The 18,268-nt window shown below is 52.2% G+C and overlaps 2 protein-coding genes and 1 pseudogene across 2 annotated transcripts in view; 1 reads left to right on the top strand and 2 right to left on the bottom strand.

Moving 5' to 3' along the window:
• Positions 1-5,180: 5,180 nt before the first annotated feature.
• On the bottom strand, positions 5,181-11,504 carry LOC119875932 (annotated as a pseudogene).
• Positions 11,465-18,268, bottom strand: part of LOC119875931 — a 68,303-nt gene continuing 61,499 nt past the window's right edge. The window contains exons 3-4 of the mRNA XM_038525565.1: positions 13,044-13,160; positions 11,465-11,653 (exon numbers count right to left, since the gene is read on the bottom strand). Coding sequence (XP_038381493.1) covers positions 11,618-11,653; positions 13,044-13,160 — 153 coding nt within the window. The 3' untranslated portion in view covers positions 11,465-11,617. The remainder of the gene's footprint in view (positions 11,654-13,043; positions 13,161-18,268) is intronic.
• LOC102153923 (major allergen I polypeptide chain 2-like) lies at positions 15,209-17,691 on the top strand. The gene is made up of 3 exons (XM_038529410.1): positions 15,209-15,370; positions 15,714-15,895; positions 17,472-17,691. The coding sequence occupies exons 1-3, from the start codon at positions 15,310-15,312 to the stop codon at positions 17,556-17,558; spliced, it is 330 nt and encodes a 109-aa protein (XP_038385338.1). The 5' UTR covers positions 15,209-15,309; the 3' UTR covers positions 17,559-17,691.

Raw genomic sequence — 18,268 nt, 5'->3', positions numbered from 1 at the left:
AGGGGCTCCTGGAGGGCTGTGGGTTGGGATCTGAGGCCAAGTCTGCAAGTGGGGGCAGCACCTAGGTTTGCTGGTGACCTTCCACCCAGGACAGCTCTGGGGGACCTGGCCCTGCATGCTGCGTGGTCTCTCTGCACCCTGAGTGGATGTGGTGGGTCCCCCGACTAGGGGAGGAGTGCATGCCTTGAGGACAGGGCAACTGCTTAGAGGAGGCCTGGGTGGGGGGCTCACAGAGGGAGGGGCCCATGTGGCCTGGCTGGTGGTGGGGAGGCTCCCAGGAGGGATTCTGTGTGACAGTGTCTCCTGGGATAGCAGGACCATTCTGAGGCTGTAGGCACTCACCCAGTGCTTGGTTCCTGGAGACACAGCTGGGGAAGTGTGTGGGGTCCCAGGGAACCTGGAAAACCCAAGAGGGATACAGCTGGAGTGGCAAGGTGCCTTCTCCCCTTCCATCTTTTTTTCTCTGGCCCCGACAGCACTGCTGGGCTGCCCTCCCTAAGCCTGGGCGGGGGTGTTACAGGTTGACCCTTTCCTGCAGAGGACAGCCTTGGGAGGTACCATGGGGACAGGGAGCAGAGAGGTGGCCCATGCTGTCGTGTATGGGGGTCAGGGACCACTCGTGAGTGAGGAGCCACCAGGTCCTAGGGGAAGACCACAGGAGCCCTGGGTGGGAGTGGGGGGGGGTGTCTCACCGCTAGGGGTCAGGGGGGAAGGATTGCATTTAGCTGTGAGGTGGGCCCACCTTTTCTCTCTGTCCCCTTCTTTTTCCTTTTTTTCTCTTTTTTATTTATTTATTTTTAAAGATTTCTATTTAAGTAATCTCAACACCCAACGTGGGGCTCGAACTCATGACCCCGAGATCAAGAGTTGCATGCTCTTCTGGCTGAGCCAGCCAGGCACCCCTCTCCTCCCCCTCCTCCTCCCCCTCCTCCTTCTCCCCCCTCCCCCTCCCCTTCCTCCTTCTTTAAGTATTTAAAAACAGTCGTATTTGGTCTGATTGGGGAAACAAAGAATAACTCACTGGCTTTTGGACTGAGCACCTGAGTGGATGTGTCTTACCCCTTCCTTGGAGGGGAAGCATGTGGTAGAAACAGGTTCTGTGTGGGAGTGTAAGTTGAAAATTCCACTTTGCCACATGGAGGCAGAAGACAGACGCCCCTGTGTATGTGGCACAGGCCGTTGGGTATTTTAAGTGTGGAGCTCAGGGAGGAAGTCAGAGCTGTAGATACAGAGGTGTTCGTGGCTGAGATCACGGGGAAGGAGGGTGAGACAGAAAAGGGAATGGGCCCCACATCTAACTCGGCAAGGGGGTTGGAGCAGGGGTGGCTAGTGGGGCAGGCTGGCAGGGTGGGGAGGGTGGACAGGTGGCATCGGAGAAGCCTTGCAGAAAAAGGGCAGGGCCTGCAGCGGGGGTTTGGGAAAGATGGAGATCACTGTGACCTGAGTAAAGCTGTTGCAGGGCAGCAATGGGGCAAAAGCTCCCTGCCCGTGTCTGTGAGAGCATGTACGCCCCACATGGGCATTCCCAGGGTTGAGTTGGTTGAGTGGGTCAGTGAGGCTCTGAGAGCACTAACAGGTGCCTGACAAATGCTCAGTAAAAGCGAGTTACTGTTGTCTGGTGGATGGGGAAGTAGCCGAGACTCCGTGGCAGCCCTTCTGGAGGTCCTGGTGCCCCCATGTAGACTGGGGTGGTGGCTCCAGGTCCCGAAGGATAGAGGCGTTGGAGATGCCCAGCAGCACCTGCAGGCCAGCTTCAGGAGTCCGTGCTGAAACTGATTGCACCACCACCCAGGAGCTCCCAGCTCCGTTACTTGCCCCAGCCTGGGGGAGACCCTGGAGGAGGGGGCTGACTCCGGGAGGAGTCATTTATTGGACCTCACCGGGACAGCTAGCCTCGCAGATTCATCCTCCAGCCACTATGGTGCAAACTGGGGGCGCCAACAGCTTTGTGCTGAATGGGGAAGCATCCAGTGGTGGCACCGTGAATGGGAGCCGAGGACTGTCACCAGGGGGCCTTTTTGACCTCCGGTCTGACCAGAGAGATGCGGATCGCCACCGGGTGAGGAATGCCCAGATTCCCTTGTAGACCAGCTCAGTGCCACTGGAAGATGAGCCTTAGGACTCCAAACGCTAGTGGAGATCTACAGGCAGATGCACAAGGATGACGGCTGCAGACAGAGCTGAAGGAGCCGGACTGGCAGAAAAGCTCGAGCGGATCCAGGCTGCCCTGAGAGCCTGGCTCCAGAGGAAGCTCCGGACCAGAGAGCGGATTGGGGTTAACTGCTGCTCCACACCCCGGCCAGTCCCACAGGTCTGAGGCTTCCAAGGTATCGACTTGCTCCCTGTGGAAACCATTCCTGCCTGGAGCCTCTTGACAGACCAGCCTACGGAGCTGCGATGGTCCTGTTCTGGAGCGAGTTGGCCATGTGGTGGTGGCTTTCTGGGGCTGAGAAAGGAAGTTGAGAAAGGGAGAGAGCTGTTTTCGTCTTCCTCTCAGGAAGGCAAGACTGAAGAAGCCCCGGGAGGCAGTGTGGTTCCCATTCCATCAAAACCCAGGTTAACCCTGACGAACGGAGGACCGAGTTCTCAAGTTCATGCTGGCAGATTTTAAGTGGGGTCTCGCTTGGGCCTGGCTTCATAACAGAACTTCCTTTCTCCCTTAGATGCTCACCTCAGAAGCTTTATGTTCTGTTTGCAAAAATAAATGTTTTAAATTAAATTCAGATACTATCAAATAGCATATGTTTATGATACTAGAAAAGAAAAAAAAATCCACAGCCACTTTATTCTAACATGTTGAACGGTAGTTTCCGGAGCTACAACCTGCTGTGTACAGCCGTGTGTTGATGCCCACTCTGCTCTGTTAGAGACGTGAAATGGCGTTGGAGACTGTCTGAGATGTTATGGAGAGGTTTAATTGTAATTTGTAATAAAAGGTTTACCGCAGTCTGAAAAAAAAAGTGAGTTACTCTTATCACTTAGGTGAGCGAAAGGAGGATCGGGCATTTCTGCGGTTTGACTGCACTTGGGTCCCTATGTGGCAGTGTCCGTGTCACTTCAGCAGTGGTGTGGGCACACCTTGTGTCCATGAGACCTCTCACTGCACAGCTAGGACCACCTGCCAGGAGAGGACACTGGGCCGGGGCATGATGTGTGAAGACCTCCAGGCTCTTGCTTTTGTGATTCCAGAAAGATGTTGAGGTCACAGTGGTGTCCCTGACTCAGGTCAGCTCCCCCCTCAGAAGGGGCCACCGAGCCGGCTGTAGACCTTCTGCATGTCACCCCCGGCACCATGTCCATGTGGGAGGTGGGTCTTTGGGGCCAGGGCCCTCTGAGCAGCCCCCTGTGTCGGTCCTTCCCTGGGTCTCATGGCCATTCTCCATCTCTTCCCTTCCTCTCGTGCCACAGGGGCTCAGCGCACCCCTTGGTGCTGCTCTGAGCCCCCTTAGTGTGGTCCTGGTTACCTCCCTTCCCCATCCTGCTCAGGGCTGGGGCGAGACCTTTCCCTATGTCTTCATCAGGAGGAAATGTGCTGCTCTCAAGGTCCAACATGGAGTCATGGTTTTCTTGTCTTTTTTCATTTTATGATTTTTTAGAATTTTATTTCTTTCAGAGAGAGAGAGAAAGCATGAGCAGGGGGAGGGGCAGAGGGAGAAGCAGGCTCCCTGATGAGCAGGGAGCTGGGTGCTGGGCTCCATCCCAGGACCTTGGGATCATGACCTGAGCCAAAGGCAGGTGCTTAAGCCACTGAGCCCCCCAGGTACCTCTCTTTTTTCAGTTTATATTGAGAAATAGATCATATATACTGAGACTAGAAAACATCTATGTATAATTTAAAGAAAAGAACACATGCCAGTGGATCTACTTCCCAGCTTGAGAATAGAATACAACCTGGATCCCACATGTGCCCTTACCCCGGGCAGACCCCCTGTAGCTCCCCTCTCGGGCATAACCAGCACATGGAGTCATGTGTTGACTACCCCTGTACTGTTCTATATAGTTTTGCTACCACGTACCCTTAAACAATGTATTATTTAGTATTGAATGCTTTAGGACTGTCTTATATTAATCGGATCACCCTGTATGTTTTCTGTGTGTACTTCTGCTCAGTCTTACATTTTATTTTATTTTATCTTTTTTTCAGTCTTACATTTTAAAGATTCACCCATGTGCTTATGTGTGGCTGTAGTCATTCATTCTGGTTGCTGGGTAATATTCTTTGTTCCTTTTTTTTTTTAATTTTTTTATTTATTTATGATAGTCATACAGAGAGAGAGAGAGAGAGGCAGAGACAGAGGCAGAGAGAGAAGCAGGCTCCATGCACCGGGAGCCTGACGTGGGATTCGATCCCGGGTCTCCAGGATCGTGCCCTGGGCCAAAGGCAGGCGCCAAACCGCTGCGCCACCCAGGGATCCCTCTTTGTTTCTTTTTAAGATTTTACTTATTTATTCATGAGCGACACACAGAGAGAGGCAGAGACACAGGCAGAGGGAGAAGCAGGCTCCCTGTGGGGAGCCCGATGTGGGACTCCATTCCAGGACCCTGGGATCACAACCTGAGCCAAAGGCAGCCGCTCAACCACTGAGCCACCCAGGCATCCCAAGTCTTTAATCCATTTTGAGTTAATTTTTGTGAGTGGTATAAGATAGGCACCCAATTTCATTGTTTTGCATATAAATATCCAGTTTTCCCAAGACTATTTGTTGAAGAGCCTATCTTTTCCCCATTGAGTGTTTGTGGCTCCTTTGTCAAATATCAGCAATGACTGTGCATGCACGGGTTTCTTTCTGGGCCTTGGATTCCGTTCCATTGATCTAGGTGTCTGTCTCTCTGCCAGTGCCATGCTGTGTTGATCCCTACAGCTTTGTAGTATAGTTTGAAATCAGGAAGTGTGGTTCCTCCAGCCTTGTTCTTTCTCAGGATTGCCTTGGCTATTCAATCTCTTGTGCTTCCGCATGAATTTTTGGATTGCTTTATTTTTGTGAAACATGCCATTGGAATTTTGATAGGGATTAGGATTTAATTATTAACTACATTGAATTTGGAGATGTTTGTCGTATTCCGGGTTTTTTTTTTTTTTTTTAAAGATTTTATTTATTTATTCATAGAGACACAGCTAGAGAGAGAGACAGAGACACAGGCAGAGGGAAAAGCAGGCTCCATGCAGGGAGCCCGATGTGGGACTCGATCCCGGGGTCTCCAGGATCACACCCTGGGCTGCAGGCGGCGCTAAACCGCTGCGCCACTGGGGCTGCCCCGTATTCCGGTTTTGGAGAAAAAAATAACATACATTTATTTAGCGCAACTTTTGGAAACTACGCAAACTGTAACTGGGTAAGAAGCATTTTTCTACCACTGATCCACTAAGTCATGAACTGTAATTTTCTTTCAGTTTCTTAATGATACGCACTCATCCAACAAGCTCCCCTTCCACATACAGCTGAGAGTATGTTGGCCGATTTGAGTTTTTAATTGTTATCGAAATTCTTATTCTCTAATATATCATCAAATGTCTCATAGTCAACACTGGTACTATTTAGTATTTCTGGAATTTGTTAGCTGAATGCACATTTTGCTTTCTGTTGTTTTTCATTACATTTCATTACAGAAGCTTTATTTGTCAGTACTTTGGATCTTTCCTCTAATTTGGGAGCGTGGAGGCAAATTGTATCTAGTTCTTCAGAGGTTTCTGGATCCTTAATTCAGTCAAGCCCTCCTCTGAGCTCTCCATGAACAGAGCTGGGAATAGATGGGCCAATTGGAGTAAGTTTTGAGGACCTGATGAACTTCTTCACCTGAGAGGATATCAAATCTGCTAAACCAAAAATTATGTTCGTTAAGAATGTCTGCCATCTGCTTGCTGAACCCGCCACATGGTTCCTGAAGAGTTCCTGTCATGAACAACCTGCAGGGAGCAGCCTGGGTGAATTTCTTCAGGCTTGGTTGACATCTTTAGGATCCTTCCTACCGCTAGGTGGAAAGGAACCACCTAGATGCATGTCCCTGAACTTTTTGGATCAACTCTTGCGTGTGTGCATCATCTAATCGGTCAGTTTTCTGAGAATTCTTGAAAAACAGAAAAGTGGGAACTCATTTCATACCTTTTAGATATGTCAGGAACAGCTTTAGTTTCCAGCTTTATAGACGACACTTGGGGGTGTTCTTTGGCTCACTCTGCCATTAAGTTGTTCATCTGGGTACACTCTGGAGCCTATGGTGCCTAAAAATAAAGCACAAGGAGGGACTTGGCTCTGAGGTGCAGCAGCTCCTCAAAGTGTCAGGCCAAGCCAACCTCCACCGTGACCCCTGTTGCCTCAGCAGCCCGAGGGCAGGCTGCTGCCACCAGACCGGGAGTAAATTTATAGACAGCTTTGGGTGGTATGGACATATTAACAATATTCTTCTGAACCACGAGCATGGGTGTCTTTCCATTTATTTGTATTTTCTTCAATTTCTTTTTTTTTAAGGTTTTATTTATTTATTCATGAGAGACACAGAGAGAGAGAGGCAGAGACACAGGCAGAGGGAGAAGCAGGCTCCATGCAGGGAGCCCGATGTGGGACTCGATCCCAGGACCCTGGGGTCACACCCTGAGCTGAAGGCAGATAGATACTCAACCACTAAGCCACCCAGGTGCCCCTGTTTTCTTCGATTTCTTTTACATCAGTGGGCAGGTCTTTTGTTACTTTGGTTAAATTTATTCCTAGGTATCTTATTCCTTTTGATACAATTATGAATGGATTTCTTAATTTCTCTTTCTGATAGTTTATTAGTATGTAGAAACACAACACATTTTGTACATTTCTTTTGTATCCTGCAACTTTACTGAACTTGCTGGTTAGTTCTGTTTTGGTGGAATGTATAAGGTTCTCTATATAATATGTCATCCGCAAATAGCAACAGTTTTACTTCTTTCTTGTTTGGATGCCTGTTATTTCTTTTTCTTGCCTGATTGCTCTGGATGGGACTTTAAATATCATGTTGAGGGACGCCTGGGTGGCTCAGCGGTTGAGCATCTGCCTTCAGCTCAGGGCATGTTCCTGGAGTCCCAGCTTCGAGTCCCACGTCGGGCTCCCTGCACGGAGCCTGCTTCTCCCTCTGCCTGTGTCTCTGCCTCTCTCTGTGTGTCTCTCATGAATGAATAAATAAAATCTTTTAAAATAATAATAAAGTAAAATAAAATATACTTTGATATTGAGGGAGAGGGAGTCGAAAACAACCCCTATACTGGGCCCTCCTCAGTGGCAACTTTTTGTTGCATGGGGTTAAGAAAGACTGAGGATATAAAAATTGTTTGGAAAAAATCCAGATGTGGTTGGTTTGTATGTGGTTACGGGTAGAAGGAATGAAGAAGGGCACCCTGGGTGGCTCAGCAGTTTAGTGCCGCCTTGGGCCCAAGGTGTAATCCTGGAGTCCCAGGATCAAGTCCCACGTCAGGCTCCCTGCATGGAGCCTGCTACTCCATCTGCCTGTGTCTCTGCCTCTCTCTCTCTCTCTCTCTCTCAATCTGTGTTTCTCATGAATGAATAAATTTTTAAAAAATTAAAAAAAAAAAAAAGAAGGGATGAAGAAGTGAAATGTGAAGGCCCCTTACACCCTCCATATTGTTTCAGATTGTGTTATGGAAGCCTGGAGCGGAGCAAGCATCGCTTGCATTCCTGCTTCTTAGGCTTGCTGATGGCCACCTAGTGATAAAGAATGATAAGCAGGAGGAGCAACACTCCTGGGCTTGGCCTGGGCTTGGCTGGGATTGGCTGGGCTTGGCTTCAACCTGCTGTGTGACTAGTTCCATAGGAGACCTGGTCCTGCTCTAGCTGAAGGTGTGTCCGTTTTGTTTATTGCTTCAAAAATCCAGCTCTTAATTTCAGTAATTTTTTTGTTTGTTGTTTCTATTTCATTTATTTCTTCTGTGATCTCTATTTCCTTCCTTCTGCTAACTTCGGACTTAGTTCTTTTTCTGGTTCCTTTATAAATTGTTTGAGATCTTCTTTCTTTTTTTGGAGATTTTATTTATTTGAGAGAGAGAGAGAGAGAGAGCGAGAGAGAAAGCATGAGTGGGGATGAGGGGAGCAGAGGGAGAGGGAGAAGTAGACTCCCGGCTGAGTACGGAGCCTGACACAGGGCTCGATCCCAGGACCCTGAGATCCTGGCCTGAGCTGAAGGCAGATGCCTAACTGCTTGAGGCCCCCAGATGCCCTAAGGTCTTTCTTTTTTCTTAATATAGGTGTTTATTGCTATAAACTTTCCACTCAGTACTGCTTTTGCTGCATCCCACAGGTTTGGTGTGTTGTGTTTCTATTTTCATCTGTTTCAAGATATTTTTCGACTTCCTTTTTTTAAAAAAAAAATTTTATTTATTCATGAGAGAGAGAGAGAGAGAGGCAGAGACACAGGCAGAGGGAGAAGCAGGCTCCATGCAGGAAGCCCGATGTGGGACTCGATCCTGGGACTGCAGAATCAAGTCCTGGGCCGAAACAAAAAAGGAAAAAGAAAAACAAAAAAGAAAGCTGGGGGGTGGGGGGTCTGTATTGCTGGAGGCTTGGCCTGTGAGCCTAAGAGCGGCTCAACAGCCCCTGGGGGCAGGGAAGGCCTGGGAAACCTGAAGAGTGATGCAGGGGTCCGAGGAGGGGGGGATCATCTGCCCCAGCCTCAGGGAGCGCAGGTCGGACTTTGTGGGGGTGGGGCAGGGCTTTTACGATCCTGGAGGCAAGGGCCGGTGAGCATCAGAATCAGAAGCAGAAAAAATACCCTCAAGTTTCTGACACGTACCCTTCAAGCCATTGGGATTTGGATGTCCAAATGGGGTTCAGAAGGGCATCTGAACTTTTTTTTCTTTTAAGATTTTATTTATTTATTTATGAGAGACAGAGAGAGAGAGGGACAGAGACAGAGACAGAGACAGAGACACACGTAGAGGGAGAAGCAGGCTCCATGCAGGGAGCCCTGGGCCGAAGGCGGCGCTAAACCCCTGGGCTACCCAGGCTGCCCTGAACTTGGTTTTTTTAAAAAGATTTTATTTATTTATTAGAGAGAGAGAGAGAGAGCGCGCGCACAGACGGGGAGGGACCGAGGGAGCCCGATGCGAGGCTCCATCCCAGGCCCCGGGAGCATGACCTGAGCAGAGGCAGACGCTTAACCGACTGAGCCCCCCAGAGTTCTCACCCTGGCCCCAGGTTAGCCAAAGATTGCGGAGGGCGGGGGAAGGCAGTGGGGGGAGGGTGCCGGGAGCCCCCGGGAGCTGAGCAGCAGTGGGGACACTGGTTGGCTCCGTGAGAGCGAGATGCCCATCCCCGACTCCTCACCCGGCCGGCGCCCCTGGCTCCCTGCACTTGCTGCGGGCCGTGGCGACACTGGGAGAGCCCCCCCCCCCACCGCTCATCCCCGCGGGGCCGGCTCTCCTTTCAGTATGCAGAGGGGGTGCGGAGCCCCGGGGTCACATGTGCCAGGCGACGAGAGGGGTCTCTGCCCCCGCCTGCTCACGCCCCGGCCGCCACTTGCCATCACGGGGCAGTTTCCCACCTCGGGAGCAGCCCCCAGCCACCCCGGGGGGCAGACGGTGGGCCCCGCGCTCACAGCGGGCAGGGTGGCCCCCCAGGGTGTGCTCCAGAGCGGGGCGCCCCGTGGGGGCCTCACCCCGAGGGCCGCAGAGCTACCCCTCCTGGGGGGCGGCCTGCGGTGTGAGCTCGGCGGACGCCTCGGGGGAGCGCCGGGCGGTGGGTCAGGGCCGGGGGACACGGCGGGGCACAGGGCCCGCGAAGGCTCCAGAACCGTGGCGTGGAGCCGAGCCTGGGGGGGTCCTGCGGCTCCAGGACCCCGCCGCCCCCCTGAGCGGTAGAGGGCGAGGCGGCTAAATCCACGGGGAACTGCGGCAGAGGCCGCCAGGTTCAGCACTTGCACTTTGACCCTTGGTTTTCTCTTTCGGGTTGGAGGGTCGGGTGCTAAGGACCGGGCCGCCTCCCATGATTTGCCCCCGGCCCCCCCAAAGAGGCCCTGGACAGGGGACTCCTTTCTGTTTCATAGGTGGGAATCAGAGGCCAGACGAAGACTGTTCTATGCCCAGGCTTGCGGGGCATTGGCTGAGCCTGAATCCCAGCTGAGCCAGAGTCCCGCAGGGGGTGGGCAGTAGGGGTGTGGGACCAGCAGGTTCTGTCGCCCCCAAGCAGGGTCACCTCTGGCAGGTAGTGACCTCTCTGAGCCCCAGGGCCCTCGCTTGTGAGCTCCCAGATGTTACCTAACACCTGGTGGGTACCGCCCGTGACCGAGGGCCCCCCGCTGCTCTGGCTGTTCTAAAGGTCATCACCACTCCCCGAGGGAGTCAGTGTGGGAAGAACGTGGGACCGCGTGGACACGCAGCCGCACTGGGACCCCCTCCGTCCGGCCCAAGACCAGCCCAAGGAGCAAGCAGCTGTCCCTGGATTCAAGGCTTTTATTGCTGGAATCATCGAGTCAGACACCGGATGTGGCAGGCTGCTGAGATGACTTAGCCGGTGATCAGTTAAGTGACTTCCTTGGGGCCCCCCCCCGCGGCACACATGGCTCCGTCAACACAAGTCACTTGCGTATATTTTATCCTGCAAAGAGAAGGTCGGGACACCTGGTGAGGCCTGCAGGTGTGACACACGCGGCTCTGCCGTGCTGGCCAGACACGCCGTGGGGAGGGGCCTGCAGGCCTGTTCCCAGGGGCGCTTCTGGATCTGAGCAGGCAAAGGTACATTCCTCCCAATCTCCCGCACCACGAGAGAGTCCCAGGGTGGGCCTAGAAGCTTCATCCAGTGGAGCAGAGTGAAGAAGGGGGGTCACCGTGGTGGGGTGGGGGCGTCCTGGGGCGGGATGGAGAGAGGTGCTGAGAAGGTCCTGGCAGGCTCCGTTGCACCTGCGGGCGCCTGGGAGTCTCGGGCTGCCCCGTGGACGCTTGCTGCCGAGGCAGTAGCTTGTTCCCACTCGTGGGACAGCACAGGGAGGGGGCACCGTGCTTTTCCACTCGGGGCATTGCAGGCCTGGGAAGGGCCAGAGGGGGCTTTTGGAAGCTGCCTTCTCCCCTCCCCTCTGCCCCCCTCCGCCCTCCCCCCCTCCTGGCATGTGAGGCACAGAATGGCTCTCCAGGACTGAGGGAACGAAGACAAATGGGGGTCTTGGGGGGAGATGGAATAGGGAAGTTAAGGTAAGGGAACCCAGGAAGATGCAGGCTCACGTGCTGCAGAGGCTGGAGTCAGGGAGGCCAGAGCTGAGGGCCTGAGAGCGAGGCCAGGCGATGCCAAGGACGCAGGAGGGCCAGGGCCAGCCCGAAGGCTCAAGGGCTGGGCTGAGTCTTCCCCACCCCATCCCCCCTACTTGCCCATCCATGAGGTCTTTCTCCTCTTGAATTCCCGGGGAGGGCCTCGGTGGAGAAGAGAGATGCCCCCGCCCCGCCCCGGCCCCAGCGAGGCCCAGAAGGCGCCAGAGGCGCGGACACGGAGCCAACCCACCAGCACCGAAAGGGCATTCTGCTTGTCGCCGTCTGTCATTTTCCCATCCACGCACTCCTTCAGTAGTTTCGCATTTTCCAGTATCACAGGGCTGCTCTGGTACCGCGCCACGTTGTCCACGTAGTCCTCGGTGGAGCCCGTCAAGAACAGGCTCACATCGTCCCGCACGGCTGGGCAGATCCTACAGTCTGGAACAGAGAGAGACGCTGCCACTGCCTCCAGGGACCCTCGTGGCCCTTCTTGCCTTCCCCTCCCCGCCTTCTCCCAACTGCCCCGACAGGACCGGCCGCGCCCACCTCCGCCCGAGGCCAGGAGCAGGGCAGCCCCGAGAAGCAGCAGCGCCCCGACCGCCTCATGGTGCAGGTGGCAGGTGCTGCGGGGCGACGCCTTTATAGCTGCGCGGGCGGAGGGGCGCGGCCTCTCGGGGACACCCGCCAGGCTGCGGGGAGGGCGGAGCTGCGTGTGCCCACGAGGCCCTGAGGCCCCCAGTCAACAGGAGGCGCTAACTTGGCCTCCCTTCTGCACCTCCAGGGCTCTGTCCAGAAGCTTCAGAACTGAAATTTCCTGGCTTGACGGGGGAAGGGGGCGGAGAGTCTCCCAAATCAGGGCCAGTGTCGGCCTCTCCTGACCCGTGACCTGGAGGACGGTGTTTGGTCTCAACTTAGGGATTTTTCAGGACACCCAGTGCTTGGCTCGTGGTCTCACAGCTAGTAGATGCCAAAGGAAAGCCACTCCCTGGTGGCCCCTGCCGTGCCTGCATCAAATCTCTGTCCTTGACCTGCTCAAGTGGCCTCCCTTGAACCAGTCCTTTGAATCCGTTTCTGGAGCCCTGAATCCTCCCCTGTGTGCTAGCCCAGAGGTTCTACTTATCTGTTGACCAAGTCCTGGCACCTGGTCACTTGGACAGCACCTCAGTCTGGCTCAGAAAGGTCATTTTTCCCCAACCAGTGTCTTTTTTTGAGTTTCTCTGTACCGTTCACGCAATTCCCTCTCCACAGATGGAGTCTGAGGAAAGGCCAAGCCGTTTCTGTGGCCCACAAGCCCTCGTGCTTCGTGCAGCCAGGGCCCTACCAAAAGCCTGCTGCCTCCGAATTCTTCCCATTCTCTCCTCCCTCACTGGTCTCCTTTCCACTTCTTGACTGGGCCAGGGGTCAAGGGCTTTGTGTTCCAGTTGTGTGTGTGCAGCAGGGCCTTTGCATGAGCTGTCCCCGCTGCCTGGAATGTTCTTCCTCCAAGTACACGATTCATGACCTAATTGCTCAGGTCTCTTCAAATGTCACCTTATCAGAAAGACTGTCCCACCTGCTTGACCCCTTAGGTCAGAGCCCCCCCTTCCCCCACAGCACTCACAGTTCTCCCCCACTTCATGGCCCTCCATAGCTCTCCTTGTCATTCACTGGGGGTCTTCCACTCCCTCTCAGATGCATACTGAACTCCCAGAGGGCAAGGGCTCTGCTGGGTGCACTGCCACCTCCCCCGGACAAGGACACATAGCAGGTGCCTCACAAAGGTTTGTTAGATGAACAAAAGGACTATCCCATTCCTGAGGAGGTGGTAACCAAGAACATTTTTACTTACGCTTACTCGCTGGAGGCTCCTGTCTGGCCTTTTCTCTGAATCATCTGTGACAGGATAGGGTTTGCTGAAACCCAGAGCTGAAGGTAAGACAGAAGTTGTATCACCCCAGTTGGAGCCCTATGACAAACAGGATTCACATCCGGTAACTGCTCTTGGCTAAGAGGCACCCAGTCCTGAGCTCTAGCTGTCAGGCGGTTATCATGGAGCGACTCCAGTCATGATGCCCAGAGGCCGTACCTATGAAGGTCATCTCATGAGAGGCTCTGGTTATGGCAGATGTCCTTCAGAGGTTCCGAGGCACCTATCAGCCCGGGAAGATGAGCACCATATGCCCCAGATTGGACACTTGCTCTTTCTCTACTGGAACGGAATTTCAGTGTGTGGGACGGGCAAGGGTTGTATGTCTGCCGTCCTTCACTGGGACTTCCTTCAAGTCCTCCTCAGCTCTGTGAGATGATGTGAGAGGAGGAAGCCAGAGTTTGGAGGGCTGGAGTAGCACAGCACGCTGATGTCCATCCAGCCCCACTGGGTGCCATAAAACTATCTGAGGTATCTCCGAATGTGGGGATATTTGCTGAGGTCAAGGGGAACTTTCTGGACAAGGCCTTGCAGTGTATGCAATGTGGCTTTTTTAAAATATTTTTTATCTGGGGTAATTCTAGACTCACAGAAAAGTTGAAAAGATTTGTCAAAACCAAGATATTGACACTGGCACACTACTACTAACTCAACTCCAATCTTTATTTGGATTTCACCGTTTGTCCTTTAATGCCCTCTGTGTGTTCTAGAAGCTAATTCACATCCTAAACACACTGCATTGATTGTGAGGTTTCTTCTGAAGTTGTCAGTCTTTCCGTGTTTGTCATGGCCTTGATTGTCTTGAAGACTGGCCAGGTACTATAGAATGTCCATCAAGCTGATTTTGCCTGCTGTTTTTCTTCTAAATTAGACTGGGGTTCAGACCTTGGTTTTGGGGGGAGACACTAAAGAGGTGTCACATCACATTGTGGCATACGTGACATCAATAGGTCTTACCACTGGTTATATTAGCCTTGATCATTTGAATAATGTTGGGTTTGCTAGGTTTCTGCATGGTTTTCCCCTTTCCCTACTCTTTGGAAATGAGTTGCTAAGTGCAGCCACTCCCCAGGAGGGCAGGGCAATAAGCTCCACCTCTTGAAGGGAAAGTGCATTATTTGGAATGTTCCTGTGAGGAATATGTCTCTTCTCTCTTCATTTGTTTATTTAGTAAATTATTTATTTATATCAGTATGGACTTACAGAATTTTTTACTTTGGATTATCCTCCAATACTATATTATTTCTTTTGCTGCTTATACTCTTCCAGATTTGGCCACTGGGAGCTTCCTTCTAGAATTTTCATGGACTATCTCATCTTGTTTGTGCCAGTAAACTACTCTCCTAGAGTAGAAGGTTGAGTTTAATTCGAGAGGGTTTAAGCAGACGGTTGCCATCTCTGGTTGACCTAGCACACTGGTCTACAGAGCTCCAGCTCACAGTGGACACGGGAGACAAACTGTAGAGCTCCACAACTCCTCACTGATGTTTCTGGATGGGCTATTAAGCCCAAGCTCCTGTTGGGACCAGGTTCACTGATGGAAGAGGGCGAGACAGGGCCAAGGCTGGACCCACTGGGAGTTAAGAAGAGGCGCAGGACTCTTTTAAGAGTGAGAGGGAAGCAGGTAACATGATCCTAAATTGGAGTCAGCCCTGGAGGAAGCCCTCCTGGCCAGGAGTTCTGAGACTTCCCTAGTAGGGAGTGCTTCAGAGCCCAAGGATGGTGTCCACCCATCCTCGGGGCTTGATCTAGAGACTGCAGAGTTAAGGTGCTCAAGAGGCTCTAGGTGGGCCCAGCACCCCATACTTAACTCCAGGACTTAAACTTAGGCTTGAACCCTCCTGTGATTTTCATCTGCACATTCTGGGAGAGTGCTGCATTTGGAGCCAGGATGGGTTGGGGGAAGGAGTAGCAGGAAACAAGGGTCACAGTTGGGGCTGGGACGACAGAGCAGTTGGTTCAGGATGGAAACACTTAGACATGTCAGCTCCTCTTGGTCTTTGGCAAAGGAAAAACCATATCCTCTCCAAGAGGCTTTTAGCCCAAGGACTGAGGTAGCGACATGTGCCAGGTCCCTGCCCACAGGCCTTTGGAGTTCTAGGAGGGATGTGGGCTGGGCTCAGGGAGCTAGTAGTTCATAAAACAGCAGAAATTCTGCCCTGAGCGGAGCATTCTGGCAGTTGACACTATGAAGGGGACACTCCTCGTGCTGACCTTGCTGGTGACCCAAGACCTGGGCATCGAAATGGGTGAGAGGTTTTCAGTGACTGAATGGAGGCAGAGGTTTGGAGATGGAGGGATCATTAGTTGTGCACACAGTAGGGGATGGTTTGTTGGGGGTGGTGGGGCTTAGCTGAAGGTCGGAAGCGGGCAGGCTGCTATGCCTGGAGGCAGCAGCCAGGGGCCCCTCTCCCTTCCCTTCTGCTGAGAGTGCTCATAGAAAATGTTTTCTGTCTGGGATGTAAGCAACCCAGAGTGGGGGGTTCCTGTGGAAGGTGAGTCAGAAGAGCCTGGATACGTGAATTACTTTCAGGTGGTGGGGAAGCAGGAGTCTCCTACCCTGGTGATTGTTAAGGTGTTTTCTGTCTCCAGCGAAAGCCTGCCCTCTTTTCTATTCGGTCTTTGGTACTTTGGCCATTGGAAAGGAGCTTCCGCTGAACACGGCCCTTAGACTAGCCAATGCTACTGAAGCAGAAAAAGCAGCCATGGGAAAAATCCAGGACTGCTACAATGAGAAGGGACTCGATGCCAAGATATTGGATTTGATTGTCATGGTAACTTACTATCCTTCCCCCACCCCCACCCTGAGGACACACATGCAGCCTGTTGACAGATGGCACATGGAATAGACACAGCAGTCGGGGGCTACACGACAGTAAGAGCTACAGACAATCAAGCACACAAGCCTTTCCTCCACCCTACGGCATATATTACGCAGCCACCTGCCACACGCACATCCAACCCATCCTTCTACCACACAGGTCCCTTTTGTGCCAATTTATACACAGCTAGATGGACATCAGTGCAACATAGAAAGTGTGTTGACCCTTGCGAATTTTTTTCTAGGTTAGGGGAGCCCGCCTTGCAGGAGTAGAATTTTAACCTTTGGGAGGAAAGAAAAAGTCCTTAATTCAGCTGCTGCGCATGGAGGGGTCGTGTCGGTTCTATTTTAGGAATATTGAAACTGATCACCTGCCCTTAGACCGCCTTCTCGGGAAGGGTCTCCTTGGACTCGTAAGGCTTCTGGGTTTTGGCCTGTTTTACCCCCTTTGATGGCTGTTCTCTGGCTCCGAGTCTTACTTCCCATCTCTATCATCTCAGTGCTTAAAGCCAGAAGTTGTACTCTGTTATTTTGGGGCCTGGAGCTCCTAAGGCAGCCTCTTGCTACACACATCTGCTCCCCAGGGCTGATCAGTGTATTATTTCCTGATGAACTCTCTTTTTCTGTTATTGTTCTTGTTGCACAGTTATGTATATATATATTAATTGTATTTATTTATTAATGAGAAGCACAGAGAGGGAGAGAGAGGCAGAGACACAGGCAGAGGGAGAAGCAGGCTCCATGCAAGGAGCCCGACATGAGACTTGATCCTGGGTCTCCAGGATCAGGCCCTGGGCTGAAGGTGGCGCTAAGCCGCTGAGCCACCCGGGCTGCCCTATGTATATATATATTTTAAAGATTTGATTTATTTATTTGAGAGAGAGAGTGTGTGTACAAATGGAGAGGAGAGGGAGAAGCAGGCTCCCTGCTGAGCAGAGGTCTGATGTAGGGCTCTATGCCAGGACCCTGGGATCATGATCCCAGCCAAAGGCAGCTGCTTAACCGACTGAGCCACCAGGGCGCCCTAGTTATGTAGATTTTGATTAATCTGTCTCTTACTCTATTTTCCCATAAGGGCTGATTCTGCAAGATGAGAGGTTATGAAGAAGTGGAATTTCTTGCATTAATGTGCCACAGGCACATGAGATTGTTTACAACACACACACATCCATATTCCATATGTGCCATACACCTGACAGGTGGGTCTCAGGTGCAGGAGACATCACGTGGACCCAGACTCAGCCACCTTGCTCCTCGCACAGGCCCAGCCTCCATCACACCCTTCAGAATCTTCTGATCTCTGCTTTCCTGGCTTGTTGTTCAGACTCCCTCCTGACACCTGTGTGTGGGTGACCTGGGAGTCATCTTCATCCTTTATCCTGTTCTGATTTCAGCTCCCTCTCCAGCAGTCAGTCTGTGGGCTGGAGGTCCTGGCTGGAGCTGGAGCTGAATCACTGAGGATGAGGAGTGGCGGGGCCCGGGGAGGATGGACAGCTCTGCCATGTGCTCCTCATCTTCCTCTCTCCCAGACTACCATCACCACCAGCAAGAAATGCATCTATGAAGCAGTGGACTCATTGAAGGAGACCTTCCACATAGCCCCTTTGGGGAGATGAATCTTTGCCACCAATGCCCGATCTGAGCTCCATCCTCCCGCTCCTTTCTTCATACCTGAAGCTGGAATCCAGACACCTATCTTTGCCTAATTCATCTTTAGCAGGCTGGCTGTAATAAAATAACTGCAGTGTAGCTCTGTGTGTCGTGTGTCTGTGTGCTGAGCAGAGAGCATGTGAGGCTTGGCAGGAGGTCCTGGGACGTGGCGAGGGGAGGTGACCTGTGTGGTTATTGAGAACATGGGGATGGGAGTCAGGCCGAATCAGGAGCAGGCAAGAGTGGTTTCATCTTTCTCAGGCTATTCTTTCATCTGTAAAAAAAAAAAAAAAAAAAAAAAAAAGGAGGACTGTGTGTGACAAATGAATTAAATAACATCTATGTAACCCCAGGAAGGTTAGAAATGTTGTCCACGTGCCATATTGCTGACTCTGGCATTTGTCACGTTGTAGAGCCTCTAGCCCCTTACATGTTACCCTGGTTGTTGAAGGGTGGACTCAAGCGATAACCTGAATGGGCTTATCACAAGTCCTCCTCATCTCCCAGTGGCATCCACCCTTTTCTGCTTCTTAGGAGGATGTCTTCTGAGGAGGCCAACCTTTCTGCAGGAACACCCTGTTCCACTGCTGTTCTTGGGTTCTGCTAGTAGAACCAGGACCACCACACAATCTTGGCTCAGGAGAAAGGGAGAAGGGGAGTGGATGGAAGAAACTAA

The sequence above is a fragment of the Canis lupus genome, chromosome 1 (assembly GCF_011100685.1).
Source record: "Canis lupus familiaris isolate Mischka breed German Shepherd chromosome 1, alternate assembly UU_Cfam_GSD_1.0, whole genome shotgun sequence".
Lineage (NCBI taxonomy): Eukaryota > Metazoa > Chordata > Mammalia > Carnivora > Canidae > Canis > Canis lupus.
Note: the sequence above shows the minus strand (reverse complement) of the source record. Positions and strands in the feature narration are given on the sequence as shown.

Bases quoted from the DNA above. Each gene is read 5' to 3' on its own strand.
- LOC102153923 (XM_038529410.1), top strand. From the start codon at position 15,310: ATGAAGGGGACACTCCTCGTGCTGACCTTGCTGGTGACCCAAGACCTG. The intron at 15,371-15,713 runs GTGAGAGGTTTT...TTCTGTCTCCAG, and splicing joins AGACCTGGGCATCGAAATGG to CGAAAGCCTGCCCTCTTTTC. The intron at 15,896-17,471 runs GTAACTTACTAT...CCTCTCTCCCAG, and splicing joins TATTGGATTTGATTGTCATG to ACTACCATCACCACCAGCAA.